This window comes from Jaculus jaculus, chromosome 10, assembly GCF_020740685.1.
Source record: "Jaculus jaculus isolate mJacJac1 chromosome 10, mJacJac1.mat.Y.cur, whole genome shotgun sequence".
NCBI lineage: Eukaryota > Metazoa > Chordata > Mammalia > Rodentia > Dipodidae > Jaculus > Jaculus jaculus.
Genome location: NC_059111.1, coordinates 55,237,038 through 55,253,096, shown reverse-complemented (window position 1 = coordinate 55,253,096; position 16,059 = coordinate 55,237,038). Strand labels below are relative to the sequence as shown.

At 37.6% G+C, this 16,059-nt stretch overlaps 1 protein-coding gene across 4 annotated transcripts in view; it reads right to left on the bottom strand.

The window, feature by feature from the left end:
* Crot (carnitine O-octanoyltransferase) overlaps positions 1-15,458 on the bottom strand; it is a 35,530-nt gene extending 20,072 nt beyond the window's left edge. Inside the window, exons 1-9 of one of the 4 annotated variants that reach the window (XM_045160914.1) lie at positions 15,328-15,458; positions 14,613-14,688; positions 11,542-11,677; positions 9,732-9,856; positions 8,014-8,195; positions 7,413-7,537; positions 1,599-1,707; positions 382-475; positions 143-268 (exon numbers count right to left, since the gene is read on the bottom strand). In XM_045160914.1, coding sequence (XP_045016849.1) covers positions 143-268; positions 382-475; positions 1,599-1,707; positions 7,413-7,537; positions 8,014-8,195; positions 9,732-9,856; positions 11,542-11,656 — 876 coding nt within the window. In that variant the 5' untranslated portion in view covers positions 11,657-11,677; positions 14,613-14,688; positions 15,328-15,458. Of the gene's footprint in view, positions 1-142; positions 269-381; positions 476-1,598; positions 1,708-7,412; positions 7,538-8,013; positions 8,196-9,731; positions 9,857-11,541; positions 11,678-14,612; positions 14,689-15,090; positions 15,254-15,327 lie in introns of those variants that run through there. The other 3 variants (XM_004662297.2, XM_045160913.1, XM_045160915.1) reach the window with 3 other exon arrangements.
* Positions 15,459-16,059: the final 601 nt, after the last annotated feature.

The following is a 16,059-nucleotide window of genomic DNA, read 5'->3' as shown; positions in this document are numbered from 1 at the left end:
TGTAGGATTTAATTTGGTCAATATTTCATAGCTGAGAGTTTAACAGCCTTATAATTAAAAGAGAAAAAATATCTTCTCATGTTCAATGGATGCATATAGAGAGCCTCCAGAAAAACTGGTGAGAAGACAAGACGAAAGCTACCTGACAATAATCTTCTGCTGTTGCGTGTGGACTGCCATCCTCTATGGAGTATACCAGTAAACTGGACTGAATTTTTTCTAGCAAAGTCAAGTTCTCTGGATCAAGATCAATCAGATATTCTCGTGTCTAAAGGGCAAGGAGATAATGATTAAGTGTTACATTTTGAATACAACATATCCAGAAAAATATCCAAAGATTTTGTTAAACAAAAGTTTATGAAGGATAGCATAAATTATCACCTTAGCCCATCTTGTTCGCTCCTCACTAGTTAATGCTGCTATGCCAGGTCCATCAGGTTCACTACAGCATTTCTTGTAGATATATGTCAGTTGCCTTATGGAAGATAAGGAAGACATAGTCAAAAAGATCATAGGCACACAGGAGCCACAAAGGCCTTCAACAGGTCATGATGTTGATCAGTATGTAAAATGTTTCTGTCATATTAAAAGTAAGAATTTTTATTTCCCATAGTTTAAAAGGTAATTATGTGTCCTGGTAATACTAAAAGTATATTGGATAACAATTCGTTTTAAAAATTAATTGGAGAGGCAGAAAGATTTAAAGAGTCACAGGGTGGGAAGGAGTAGCCTGAATTTACTTACCCCTCGACACAGAGACTAACTGACACATTCATGACCCTATGGTGAATACCACTAATCCCACTGAGTAGAGCCCTCAGTGGAATGAGGACAGGATTGAGGAGATATAAGAGGATAACACAAGGAGGATATGACCAACATATGATTTGTTCATACAGTAAAGTTTATAACTAATAAAAATTAAAATTATGAAAAATAAAAAATGAATTTGGATACTTAAAACTTTGAAAATATACATGTATTTCCAAAGTTTAAATAAATAACTTGAACTTGAAAAAAATGTTTTAGAATTAATCTTATATACATCATATATACCTTATCTAATTAATAATTGTATTCATATACCCAGAGGACTTACTATTGTATACCCAAATTATATTTGTGTTTTATATAAGAAAAGTATCATGTAATAAATTTTAATTGTTTTTACATGTGCCATTACTTTTAATCTTTAGTTAATCATATATAGAAAATAATATTATCTATAAAAAACACTACTATACTTGCATATGTACACAAACACATACTATACATAAAATTTCCATATATAAATACCCTCTTCTTTTAAGCAATACATGTATGTAAATTCATTGCAATATATTTAGAAGGATAGAATACACCAAACTAGTGACAAGATAGGAGAATGGGACTAATAATATCTATAATGTTTTCCTTTTCTCCAACTAGGACATAACTAATAAAATTTAAAAATTAAAAGTATATATTTTTAAATAGCATATTTAAAACTTACTTTTCAGTTTACTGTCATTTTAGAGAAGGAAAATTCTGAACACATTTTTTTTTAACCTAAATAAAACCTTGAGACCTAAGAAGAATCAAGAAGGCAGTTTGAAAACCTGAGAAGTTCTGGTGGGGTGATTAAACATCCTTCATACATTACATCAGTGACAAAAACTCTGCCTCGACATAACACAGCAATGTGACTTGGAGAATGTCCTTCACTCTCTAGAAAAAAGAAACAAACACAAAGCTCAAGACTCACAAAGTTAAACAGAAATAAAGCTACAAGAGCCAACAGAAGATAATTCCTACAGTACTTATTCATCATATATTCATCAAATGTATCACATGAGCCAAAACAACTTAGGACAGGTCAGGAAAGGTTGGTCAATATATACTACACTGTGGCTAGATAAAAGTAAGAATTCTGGTATGCTATTGCACAGGAGAATGACTAGATAAGTGACTATGCTGTAGATCTCAAAAGATGCAAAATGTTTTGCCATAAAGAAATGATAAAAGATTGGGCTGGAGAGATGGCATAGTGATTAAGACATATCCCTGTGAAACCTATGGACCCAGGTATGATTCCCTAGGACCCACATAAGCCAGACGCACATGGTGGTACATGTGTCTGGAGTTCATTTGCATTGGTCCTCGTGTGCCCATTTTCGATCTCTCTCTAGCTACCTCTTTCTCTCCCTCACTCTCAAATAAATAAATCAATAAACTATTTTTTAAAAAGAAATAAATGTTTAAGGAGACAGATATGTTTAACCTGCTTTCACAATGAATTACTTGGTAGTCCATTACTGTAAATACAATTTAAACAAACTTTAGCAGGGTGTGTTGATGCACACCTTTATTCCCAGCACTAGAGAGGCAGAGGTAGGAGGGGTGCTGTGAGTTTAAAGCCAGCCTGGGACTACAGAGTGAGTTCCAGGTTAGCCTGGTGGGGTGGGAGATCCTACTTTGAAACAACCAAAAATCAAAAATAAATAGATAAAATTTCAAGGCTGGAGGTGAAGATCATACCTATTATGCACAAAGCCAAGTTTGATCCCTATAACAAGAAAAAAAATCATCTTTACAGAATTTCAGTTGCTATAACCCATCCTCTTGAATCCCTAAGTTTCAAGTATTTGCACACTCTGAAAAGCCCCAAAGTACTTTCTTAAGGCTTACAAATGTGCCATGGGATCAGAGAAATCCTGGAAGGGAACCATTTGAAAAAAGAAACTTATCTTCGTAATTATTTTAATATTATGCCATCAGATAGTCTTACTTCAGACTAGGCCATACCATCCAGAACCTGACCAATCTCTCCTCTGTATCACCAGCCAAGGAGGGCTGGGCCTGAAGAATACTCAGTACCTCAGTTAGAGATAACTGAACTGCAGCATTATGATTCTTTAACAAAATGTTTTTCAACAGGGAAGATCATAATATGCCTGAGTGTTGAGGGCAGGTGTTTTCTCTAGTTTATGGCTTTACTTACAGCTCTGACAGCATCTAATAAGTCACTGATAATTAAAATTCTATGATTCCAGGCTGGAGAGATGGCTCAGTGGTTGAGGTGTTTGTCTGTAAAGCCAAAGTATCCTAGTTCGACTCTCCAGGACCCACATTAGCCAGATGCACAAGGGGGCGCATGCATCTGGAGTTCCTTTGCAGTGGCTAGAGACCCTGGCACATCCATTCTCTCTCTCCCTCTCTGCCTCTCTCTCTCAAATAAATAAAAATAAAATTCAAAAAATTCTATAATTCCTTTGGCACACATTAACTCCTCATAAACTGCCTGCTCTAAGCCTCAGACTCCTGAGTCTCCTATAATCCCTGATCTTAGTCTCTAAGGCATGAAAAAGAAAAAGAAGAAAAGATAGTGCCACTGGAAGGAAGTTTATTCATTTTAAAACTGTTTTGCATATATTATCTCATAATATTCTTCACTATAAGGAAAGACCTTCTTCTGATGATAACACTTCTACACTTCTACTTCCTCTTACACTCCAAAGGGTATCAGAAGGTTTGGGGGGTAAGTGATGATGGTGGGTTACAGCACAGGGGAACTTAAACCACATTAGGCAGACATCCTTAATATAGATGAAATGACAGGAGAAAGATGAATTTTTGAAGCAGGCCAAAGTAAACAAAGATGAAAGTCAGGACTAAATTCTTAGGGAAAGTTTAAAAACAAACAAAAGTTTAAAAACAAACAAAGAAAAAGATGAGTTCTCAGTATAGCCTCATTATTAAGGCCATTCTTTGTGCCTCAGCAACTTGGCATTCTGTGCCCCACCATGTAATTTCTTCATTTTTCTTTTTATCTAGGTTGCATCTCATGGTCTAACATTAAATTTTCCTTAAGACAGAAATCAGGCACAGATAAACAGTAGCCAGTGGTCAGTTGTGTGCACTGATGATAAATTTCTGGGGCTTATGGCTAGTGAGTCCACCCTGTACTGTCAAAGATATAAAGATAAAACAACTTTCAAACTGGGCATGGTGGTATGCACCTTTAGGCAGAGGAAGGCGCATCACTGTGAGTTCAAGGCCAGCCTGAGACTACATAATAATAAATACCAGATCAGCCTGGGCTAGTGCAAGACCCTACCTCAAAAAAGAAAAAAAAAAAAAAAAAAGGAGAGAGAAAGAAGAAATAAAGCAATTTTCATACAAAAAAGCTTTTGGGTGCAAATTCTGGACTAGGTATTTACTATGAAATGATGCAGAGAAAATTATTTAATTTTTCTAAGACTTAATTACTTAGGTTATTTATTAATATTATCAGCAATTTGCACATAATGATGAGTTTTACAGAGACATTTTCATACATGTATAGCATGGACTTTAATTACTCATCCCCTACACCTTCCCTTTTCCTTCCCTCCTCTTAGTTCCCTTCTTTTCCCATCATTTTAGTTCACAAAGTCAGATGGTAATTGCCCTCCTTCAAAGTTGTGATAAATGGAATTGAATTAATCAAAAGTACCTTTTATGGAATTTGGTACCAAAGGCATGTTTAATAGAATATGTTGCTGGTACTTTTGTTATCATTATTTGTTATTACAATCGTTATTAGTAAATTAAAGATTAATAGCTAAAAACAAGTTTCTCTTTTGCAAAACCTCTGAAATGTCCCATCCCTCTTTGTGCTGTGCCCACTCCTAAACACTGTTAAACAGAACAAGAATTTATCATCTCTAGTCTAAGTATTATTTTTTTGTAGTACAAGGAATCAAACCCAGGTTCTAACACAGGTTAAGCAAGCTCTCTAACACTGAGCTACACTGCCAATTCCAGACTAACTTTAAATTCCTTAACACACATCTCAAATGAACAATCTTAACTCAAAGAGGTATTAAGAACCTCCCTATCATGTCTCAGTTTCTTCCACCTCATAAACCTACATACAATATATAATCCCACCTCAAATCTACAATCCCAGGTCATGAACCTACACATAATCTACAAACCTGGTAAATCAATCTGCTGAACTCATGTACTAGCTAACCCACTAGTTGCTCAAAACTTAAAAAATAAAAATAAAACAAAACAGATTTGATCTGTTTTTGAGATTGGATCTTGTTATATTGCCCAGGCTAGCATCATATTCCTGGGCTTACAATATCCTACTTCATCTTTTCTCAAGTAGCTGGGACTATAGGCAAATGGCATATGCAACTACAAGTCAAGTACCTTAAAGTCTTGTAAAAATTTATATATTTTACATATCTTACTATAGCTAATTCCACAAACCCCATATTTAAAGTATATCACATATTGGCTAGCTTTTCATTATCTCCATGTTACTACTTAATACAAACCACGATTAACACTGACATGAATTAATAAATACCTTTCCTTTGGTTAAATTTATTTATATGAGAGAAGAAGTACCAGTACTCCAGAGCCTCTTGCCACTGCAAACAAACTTCAGATGCATGTGCCACTTTGTGCATCTGGCTTTACAGAGGGGAATCAAACTCAGGACAGAGGGTTTGTAAGCAAGTGACTAACCACTGAACTATATCATCCTAACCCCTAAAAACAACTTCCTGGTATCACTGCTAGTGTGCTTGCTTTCTTCCTAAAAGTCCACGGTTCAAATAGCAGGTAAAATGATCTTTCAGAAACAAACTAGATAACATTACTCCATCTCTCAAAACCCATCAAAACTTTGTCTTAGTTCATAACATACTATACCACCTAGCCTCTAGTCAGTTTTTCCACCTGCTTCTATCTGTCTTGTCTATTCTACTCTGTTCAAACTGCCCCTTTAATGTGCCACGTTTTTCCCTGCTATGGGATGATGACCTCAATATAATATAAACAAAACCAAAAACAAACAGAAACTGAACAAAACAAAAAGCAAGAAAAAATGTACTGGTCTATCTTGTTACTGAGACCTTCAGAGTCCTTCCTTGACTATCTAATCTAAAACAATAATGATATGATGGAGAATGGAATTTCAAAGGAGAAAGTGGGGGGAGGAGGGAAGTACCATGGGATATTTTTTTATAATCATGGAAAATGCTAATAAAAATTAAAAAATAAAAAATAAAAAACAATAATGCATTTACTTATCTTACTTGAAGTCTCTATCTAGAATTTACCATTAGGCACTTGATTTTATTTTACATTTACTCCTTATCTCAGCTTCATCTTCATCTTTACCTACATTCAAGTTCAAGAATAATCATGGTAGCTTAAACCATTGTATTGAGACATATGATTAAAGATCACCATTTATATATTACAACTTTAAAAAGTTACTGAAGGACATACCTATTAGGTAAAGATTAAATTTGAATCCACGTCTGCTGACTTTGCTTTCTTACCTGGTTTACATATTTCTTTCTTTGCTAATACTACTCTTATATCAGCTTTTGCCTGTTCATATTTTCCATTCATATTTGAACATTAAACTTTTGTCATAAATGACCTTGTTTTCCTGGTCTTTTAATTATTACATCTGCAACATCAAAGCAGTGGTGCAGGCTGAAGGACATTAAGTACAGTAAGCATTGCAAGAAATTTACAGAGGAGTTAAATTCCACAGAAAAGTAAATATATATTATAAACTATCTCTAAATTCATAAAATATGAAAATTTCTGAAGTAACTAGAAATCAGTAGTTGCCACAGCAGAGTTTCCTATGCTAAGATAGTAAGTAGAAACTACCACATACTGACAGTCAGAACAAAAATATGATGAGTCAGTCTGGAGAGATAGATGGCTTAATGGTTAAAGTGCTTGCCTGCAAAGCCAAATGACCCTGGTTCAATTCTCCAGGACCCACATAAACCACAAGCACGAGGTGGCACATGTATCTGGAGTTTGTTTGCAGTGGCTGGAGGTCCTGGCATGCGCAATCTCTACCCTCACCCTGTGTCTTGTTCTATCTGCCTCTCTCTCAAATAAATAAATTAATTAATTTTAAAAAATTAAATTTAAAAAATATGATGAGTCAACCTGAACTCCTATGCCTCCAAGAAGCATGGTCCTAGGCTTTTACCGCATGCATGGGAAAAATATCCAGAATAGTCACAAAAAAAAAAAAAAAATGGAACTTGATATGAACATGTAAGGTCCCAAGACTATTCAAATAAGGATGGCTGAAAAAGAAGCATACTGACCATGGTCTACAATTTCCTTACTATTCTGATTCATTACTCTTTAATTCAGCATATCAATTGCCTCAGAACTCAGTAAAACAGTTTAGAAAATCCATTCCCATATGTTATATACAAACTAATGACAATGTGTCAAAATTAAGATTCATAGGAAGCTTTTGATTTATGAAGGACCATTCACCAAAAGTGTTTTTCCCATACCATCATAGTAAAATTACTGTAACTAACCCAAACTACTTAAATCCCAATACCTTTACGTTAAAAAAAAAAAAAAGTATCTATGTCTTTACTTACCAGTCCTAAAATAATTCATAATTGAATCTCTAGTAATTCCTGGAACCTTGCAGGTAGAAAACAGCATTCGAAACTGATGCATATCTAGAGGAGTATTTCCAGATTTATGTACAGGCACTTTTTCTCTATCAAAAAAGTATTTTAGTCAAGCAGTCGTTATTAAATTTAGAAATTAAACCATTAAAACTGCATTATTTTCCCCCAAAGTAAATCAAGCTTCTCAAAATTTTACAATCTGAGAGCTCAGGTAAATCTATTACTAAATGGGCTGGAGAGATGGCTCAGCAGTTAAAGGCAAAGTCTTACAGCCCAGTTTCAATTCCTCAGTACCCATGTAAAGCCAGATGCTCAAAGTAGCGGATATATGTGGAGTTCTTGTATACTGGCAAAAGGCCCTGGTGCATTCATTTTCTGTGTGTCCTTACAAATAAAAATAATTTTTTTTTAAATTTTTCTGGGCATGGTGGCACTTGTTGGTGTTCAAGGCCACCCTAAGACTACATAGTGAGTTCCAGGTCAGCTTGGGCTAGAGTGACAACCTACCTCCAAAAAACAAACAAACAAACAACAACAAAAAAAAATTCACATTAAGTATCCTTACTTTCTTAGCAGCTGCCAGTAACACAAGTTATGCCAAAGAATCACACTTCCTCTTTCTAGCTGAGTGCCTTCCTTTGGAGGCCATAAGTGTTCAAAAAGGCCAGAAGGACCTGCAAAGTTGACATTCAGTTGTGATGGCATGCGAACATCCAGGTAGGCAGTATTCAGCCACCATTCTTCCATCTAAAAGAAATTAAGAAGATCAGCCTAATGTTCTTCAAACAAAATACCTGGATGTACAACTGCTAGCAAAGACATATTTTCTTGTTCTAAATCATCATAAATATTGAAAAGAGCTACTGTAATAACATCCCCCTTTTAGAACTATAAGACCTCAAATATTATTTGACTCAACTACTCTATCAAAAAGATAAGAAGAGAAAGCACTGAAAAGCTACCTTCAGACAGATCATCACACTGACATTACAAGCATCCAAGAAGGTACTGAGATGTGTCCTAAAGTGTAATAGACTTTTAATAATGCCTCATCTAATGATGTTACTAAGGCATTTGTTATTCTTTTTCAAACAAAAACTGAAATACTAAAGCAGAAACACAAGACTTTTTAGGACGCTTAAAAAACTCATTGAGTTTTCACTGACATTACTTTCATGTGTCCCCCTTCCACTATAAGCAGCTGATTTTCATGCATAAGGAGGCAAATCTAATCAAGTGATCTAGAATTTTTTTATTAACTTTATTTTTATTTATTTATTTGAGAGAAAGAGGCAGAGGGAAAGAAAGAATGGGCACTACAGGGCCTCCAGCCACTGCAAAGGAACTCTAGACACATGCACAGATGCATGTACATCTGGCTTACGTGGGTCCTAGAGAACTGAACTGAGGTCCTTTTGCTTTATAGGCAAATGCCTTAACCACTAAGCCTAGAGTTCTTTTTTTTAAGTTGCACTTATAGCCTATAATTCCAAAAGACCTGAGTAAAAGTACTAACAATTTAGTAACCCTTACCCCCATTTAAATTAAAATCACTAAGGCTCAAAATTGAGAACAAAGAAATCTCAAAGTGGAAAATGTTATTGTCATAATAACTGTCAAATCATTTTACATATAAAAGCTAAGTTCAGTAGGAATGTAAATAATCAGCTCATAAAAAGATCATATAGTTTATCTATAGAACTTTGAGTTCATTTTTAGACGAATGTAATGTTTGTTAATTATGGAAACTTGCCCTCTAAATCATGTACTAGAGAAAAAGTGGTTGAGCTGACAAATTCAAAGGGCCCAGTTGTAACACAAAACTCTCATTACATGATCCATCCATTCTTTCAAATGCTCATGACAACTACAAGATTTTTAAAGTGATGACTTAATAATGAAAGCTAAGTATTGTGTGTGTGAATACATGTATGTGCTCATGAGTATGGAGGCAAGAGAACAACCTTAGGTATTGTTTTTCAGGTGCTGCTCACCTGTTTTGAGACTAGGTCTCTCACTAGACTATACCTAAAGTAGGTCAGACTGGCTGATCTGCGAGCTCCAGGGATCCACCTTTCTTCATTTTCCCAGTGCTGGGATTATATGTATGTAAGAGTATGTCTTGCTTTTCTTTTTTGAGGATTCTGAGGATTAAACTCAGTTCTTCATGATTGCAATGCAAGTACCTTACTAACTGAGCTATCTCCCTAGCCTACTATGTTTTTAATTCTCTTGCTTTAAGCATCATCAAGTTATCAATTATAAGTACATTTAAATAAATACCCAATTTCGTTTTCCTTTTGCCCTTTCAAGTAATTTCTGGTGCAATTTTTCTCCAACTCCATTTTGAAATTTTTGAACTATTTCTTCAGTTTTCTTATATTCTTCTTCATTTGCAAATGGCATTACTATAAAGAAAAAATATGATTAAAGAAGTTAGACATAAGGAACGTCTAAATCACCTGATATTTTTATATAAATATAGTGACTGGATATGTAAAAAATATTGTTAAATATCACCACAGTGCAATAAATTATAATAGAACTCACAATGTAAAACTGGCTGAAAAGTAACAATGCAAAATGCTGTAAAATGAAAATGAGTAAATGATATGCAGGTAGCATTCTACATGTTACTCTCTGATCTGACAAACAACTGTCATAGCTTTTGTTGCTTTGCTGAGCTCTGTGATGGGTCATGATCTTTATGAGGCAGCAGAGGCTGACAGATATGAATGACTCTGATCAGCATATACACTGGGTTTGTAAAGCACTAAGGCAATCAGAAGATGAGAAAAGGAAAAGCAGAAAAAGGGACCTCCTCTGGTCACTTGAAATCAAATGTGGCAAGATTTGTGTCAAGCTAGACTTATCAAGGGAAAAATAAATTGTAAAGCCAAAGGCTGTGCTTTATAGTATCAGGAAGGCTTAAATGCTGACCAGTGCTTTACCAAATGGGTAGATCAGAGATATGGATGAGTCTTTCTGTGCCAGGTGTTAAGAAGGAAGATCCCATAGGAACTGTAATAGCTGCTTCCCTAACAGAGTAGCCAGGTTTCTGCAGGTGAGGACCATGGAGGGGCAGAGGTTGAATTGCAAATTTATTGGTTCCCTTCTAATGTGCAGAATATTTGGGCTTAGGTAGATGCTAAGACCAGATTACCCTGGTTTCTTCCCAGCAGTGTCCAGAAGCTTCCAAGGTAATGGACATCAGTAGATTGATATGGAGATAAAGTGGTGCTGGTGAAAGGTTCAAGCTTGTGCTAGGATTGGGCAATTATCCTCTCAGAGTATGCAGTGTACATTTCTCCCATAAAGTGGGAGAGAGATTGCTTGCCCCATCCCAGGTGTTTTTGACAGCTAACTGTGCCCAGTGAACAGAAGACACCACACCACTATCAGACTGTCCTTGAGGGTCTGGCACTGCCTCTATGCCACAGCAGAGAGGAGCATCTTGAAGCAGACTGGCCAAGCATTAGGGGTGGGGAGATGCACAGCACCCCCAGGGTAGTGTCCCAAAGAGGCAGGATAGCTCATGAAGAATGATTGTGGGTTTTTTATTTTTTGTTTATTTTGTTGTGAGATCAGCAGTCAGACATTGGTGGGGGGGGGGGGGGCAGGCAACAATAAAACCATACATTTTACACTGACAATCTATTAGTACTAGGGTTTTCAAACTATGGAAATTATAAGAGAAAAAAAGTTCAGCATATTTTAAAGATACTTCAATTAAGAAGCAGAAACCAGGGCTGGAGAGATGGCTTAGCAGTTAAGTGCTTGCCTGTGAAGCCTAAGGACCCTAGTTCGAGGCTCGGTTCCCCAGGTCCCACGTTAGCCAGATGCACAAGGGGGCGCACGCATCTGGAGTTCGTTTGCAGAGGCTGGAAGCCCTGGTGCGCCCATTCTCTCTCTCTCTCTCTCTCTCTCTCTCTCTCTCTATCTGTCTTTCTCTCTGTGTCTGTCACTCTCAAATAAATAAATAAAAAATTAAAAAAAAATGTTTAGTAAGAAGCAGAAACCAGACCCTCATCAGCCTCTAACAGAATCTATATTACTAACAACATTCATGTACACTAAAAGATGATGCACATACCTGATTCAAGGTACTTTTTCAGTGACTCTTCAAGTGAAGGAACAGGCAATGATGGAAGAGTATCTTGGTACTGGAATGTTCGCTCTTCAACTGATTTAGACAATTGGTTTTCCATGATACAATCAGAATGGGAAAACTAAAGAATAAAATAAGAAACAGCTCTCACAGCTTCAGTCTCATAAATACTCTTCCAAACGCTGGTTCCCATTCATTAAACCAGTGTTAGAGACCCTGCCTATTTAGTACTTGCTCCTAATTCCTATGGGATTTCTAAGTTTGTCAGATAAAGAAAACCAATTTTAATAAATAAAATGTGACATGCTAAAAATCAAAGCTTGATCAGTGAAACTAGAAGTCACCATTTACTGAACACCTACTATTTGCCAGACAATGCAGTATTTACAGAAAACATGAGACCTCTGTAGGGGATATTTTTTGACAGTTTTACATAGGAAAACCCCATCAAATTTGGTGATGTGTCCAGGAGGCCATACAACCACTCAAACCTCTATCAATTTACTCCATAACCTCTATACAAGGCAACATTATAGGTGTTTAGGAAACCTGAAGAAAGTCTTGATCGGTGAGTAGGATTGGATATAGAGAAAAGGGTTATGGCTGAGAGACAGAACTATGAAAAGATAGGAGTTGTTTAGCTGTTGAGTTACAGAATATTAGAGTATGCTTCACTATGTGGGTCAGTTAGGGCCTAATTAGATTGATTTTCAGTGTCACAAAGCAATTTTGAATATGTTCCACATATATTGGTTATTTTCATCAAAATCAAACTCACCCCAAATATGAGTAAGATATATATGTGTATATAGGATATATATAAGATTTCTCAAAGAAGCCTTTAAAATTCCTATTATAATAACTATTAATAAAAGGACTATCCATACTGAATAAAAATTTCCTGCTCCTTAAATTATTTCTTGTGAAAACAGCAAAGTCAAACAGAATATTCCATTCATAGATTACAAAATTAAATATTATCTGAAACTAAGGCAGGGCAGATGCTTTCAATTAATACCTTTATTCCCCTTTCTTAATAGAATCTTGAATTTTTGCTGGGCATACAGCAATCTAGCTATATTGCCTCTATTCTCCCATGGAGCACAGAGTGGCCTTGTGATATATGTCCCCTCCAAAAAGTACTGTCCTTCTAAAAAGCATTGCATATGGTTTCCCTGCTCTTTCCCACATTTTCAGTGCTTGCCAGATAGAGACTTTTCAAACAAGCACTTTGAATCCTTTTACAGAAGCCACTTATTAAGGCTGTCAGAATCATCCTTACTGGCCCTGAATTCTTGCTAGAGAGAATAAAAAATGGACTGGGCATGAAAATATGTTCCTATAGGTGAAGCTCCTCAGAAGGATGACACAGGAGATCATTTGAAGCTGGGAGTTTAAGATCTGACTAACAGTGAGGCTGCTCTGTTTTAGCAAAACAACAACAAAAAACTCTTATTTTACTCACGCCATTGTACCCTTGTATTCTTAGCTTTGTTATGGAGAAAAGCTAAGTTTACCATTAATATAAACAAACAATCCAAAAGAAAGAATAATCATATAGCTCCTGAATATCTTCCTTTTTCTAAAGGCTACAAGTACATACCATTCTGAGTATCAGAAAGCATGACTTTGAACCTAAGGGAAATGTAGATCTAGTACCAAATATAGACTTATCCATCTTCTAGCCATAGTGCTAGGCAAGTAACTTTAACTGAATTCCTTTATCTTTGAATATATTGGATGTACCATATAACTAAAGTCAGAGGTTTTTTAATGCCCATAAATTAATGTCATAGAACTAATCCAACACTATGGATAATAGTGGGTGAAATTTCTACAAATGACCTCAAATTCTACCCTATCTAATATCCAGAAGTTGTGATTTTAAGGAGATAATTACTCCTGTCATTGTGATTAGGTTATCAGCTATAGAACTGACTTTAAAATAGGGGCTTTGGGGGTTGGGAGATGGCTCAATGGCTTAGGGTGCTTACTTGCAAAATTTACCAACCTGGGTTCAAATGCCCAGAACCCATGTAAAGCCATATGCACAAAGTAATGCATACATCTGTTCATTTCAGTGACAAAAGGCCCTGGTGTGCTCATTCCCTCCCCCACCTTTCCACTCACAAATAAATACATATTCTTCAAAATTTGAAAATAAATAAAATAAAACAAAATAGGGTTTGTCCAGGTGGACCTAATCTAATCACCTGACCCTTTCAGGCACAGATGCTGTTGGTGACTTGGAAGACAACAGTGGACTTAAGGACGAAGAGGCAGTGCTAACAGACAATAAGAAAATGAGTTCCTCCACTCTGCTCCAAGTGCATAGGAACTAAATTATGCCAACAATTTGAATCTGGAAGAGAACTCTCCTCGGAGTCTCCAACAGCAACCAATAACCCAGATCTACATAAATATGGACTGTGAGAGTCTATGTAGATACCCAGATAAACCCACCCAGCTTTCCTGTCTACAAGAGCTATGAAATTATAAATCTGTGTTGGTAAATCTCTGTTAATCCATGATGGCAGCAATAAAAAACTAATACAGAAAAGAGCCACTGTTCTCTGTTTACCTCTATGTCACTTAATAGACTAGAAAACAGGGAATAAGAGTACTAATTTCATACCCACTATTGTGCTTAATGTGTCAACATGTAGCATTAAAAATATGGATTATTGGGCTGAAGAGATGGCTTAGCAGTTGGGGTGCATGCCTGCAAAGCCTTAAGGACCCAGGTTCCACTCCCCAGTACCCACATAAGCCAGATGCACACGGTGGGCATGTGTCTGGAATTCGTTTGCAGTGGCTAGAAGCTCTGGCCTGTCCATACTTTCTCTCTTTCAAATAAAGTATATTTTAAAATATGAATTATTACATTAAAATTGAAATTATGAATTACTCGATTCATCAAAAACTAAATTAAATAATTCTAATAGCATTAAGTAAATGACGACAATAGATTTAACTACGGCAGACTTCCTGGAAGCAATATGAATTCACGCAAGTGGAAGAGAACCAACACAGTTAGGAAGTAGACTGTCACATACCAATAAACCAAGATGAACTGCTTAGCACTGCCAGGAGCCAGTTGCAACAATTCCGATTTGAGACACAGAGGCTTAACTGTGAAAAAGAAGAAATAAGATTAACTAAAAAATGAACAACAAAGGCTGCTAAAAGGTGGAAGACAATCAAGGTATGGACGGCCCCAAAACACAAACTATCATAAATCACTGGAGACGCAGAATGTAATCTACTAGAGAGAGAGCAAGTTTAAATTACTCCAGGCTAGCTTCTGCTAGGCAGCCACTCTCTCCATTAAAGGAACCTCAGGGACACGAGGTATCTTCCGGTGCCTGGGATCCGAGCGAGCGGCGGGGATCTAAGCACACCCCGCTCCCAGCCACCCCGGCCAGCTCTGCACTCTCAGGACAACAGCAAGTGGGGAACAACATCCAGTCAAGCACCACGACCGGCCAGCGTCGCCCAAAAGACCCCACAGGCAGATGCCTGAGGACACCACACCCGGGCACCTATGCGCTTCTGCTCGACTTCACCCGGTCCTACACAACTCAGCTTCCCTCGGCCTAGAGCAGCGGGGTGAAAGGACCGAACGACTCCACGCCTCCAGCGCCGACAGACAGCTTCGCAGACCTGCAAGTTCCTTTCTGCACTCAAGAGCGAATTGGACGGAAAGCCGCGAGGGTCCCGCCCCGCGCGCGTCGGGGAAAGGGATTGGACGGAAAGCCGCGAGGGTCCCACCCTGTGCTTGAAGCCTGACGGGGCCTGCGCTGCCCTGGGACCTGGTTCAGCCCTCGCCAATCTGACGCCCCGTTGGACTCTGGGGCTCCAGCTGTGTGGTGGGCTGCGGGCCTGAGGACGTGTGCTGGACTTTGGATGAGCATTCCGAAATCTCTGAAGCAGCTTCCTGCCCCTGAGGTCGACGACTTGACATGGTGATGATGTAAGGAGCCCTGGGCGCGCCACGCTCCGCCCACCCAAGTGCCCGACGGTCGGGAATGGACTTGAAACCTACGGCTCAGAAGCACTGCTACCCTGATTCCTTTCCACTTCACGTGCCCAGTCACCCCACCCCTGCCTGTGCTATTCTTTCTGCGTCGTCCATGCACGAATTTATACACTAGAGTTTTAGAAAGGGATTTTCTTGTGTAAGTAAGTGGTGGCAAAATAACAACGACCACACTGCCTCCCCGCCCCCTCCCATGACCTCTTTACCTTCTCTGAGGCTGAACTTTGCCCAGCCTGAGGCACGCTCATTGACTACGTCCTGCCCGATCAAACAATTCAAGTTACCTAAAGTCCTTGAAAGTCTCCAGAAACTTGGAGCTGCTCTGATGTTTTTATCACTGCCAAAAATGTCTTTAAAAAAAAAAAAACAAACAGTTGGGCAGGTTCTACATTCCAAATGAAGAGTGCGCTCAGATTACTTTTCACTGGTCAATCCATTTTTCATTTCCTAAATAAACTGTTTCT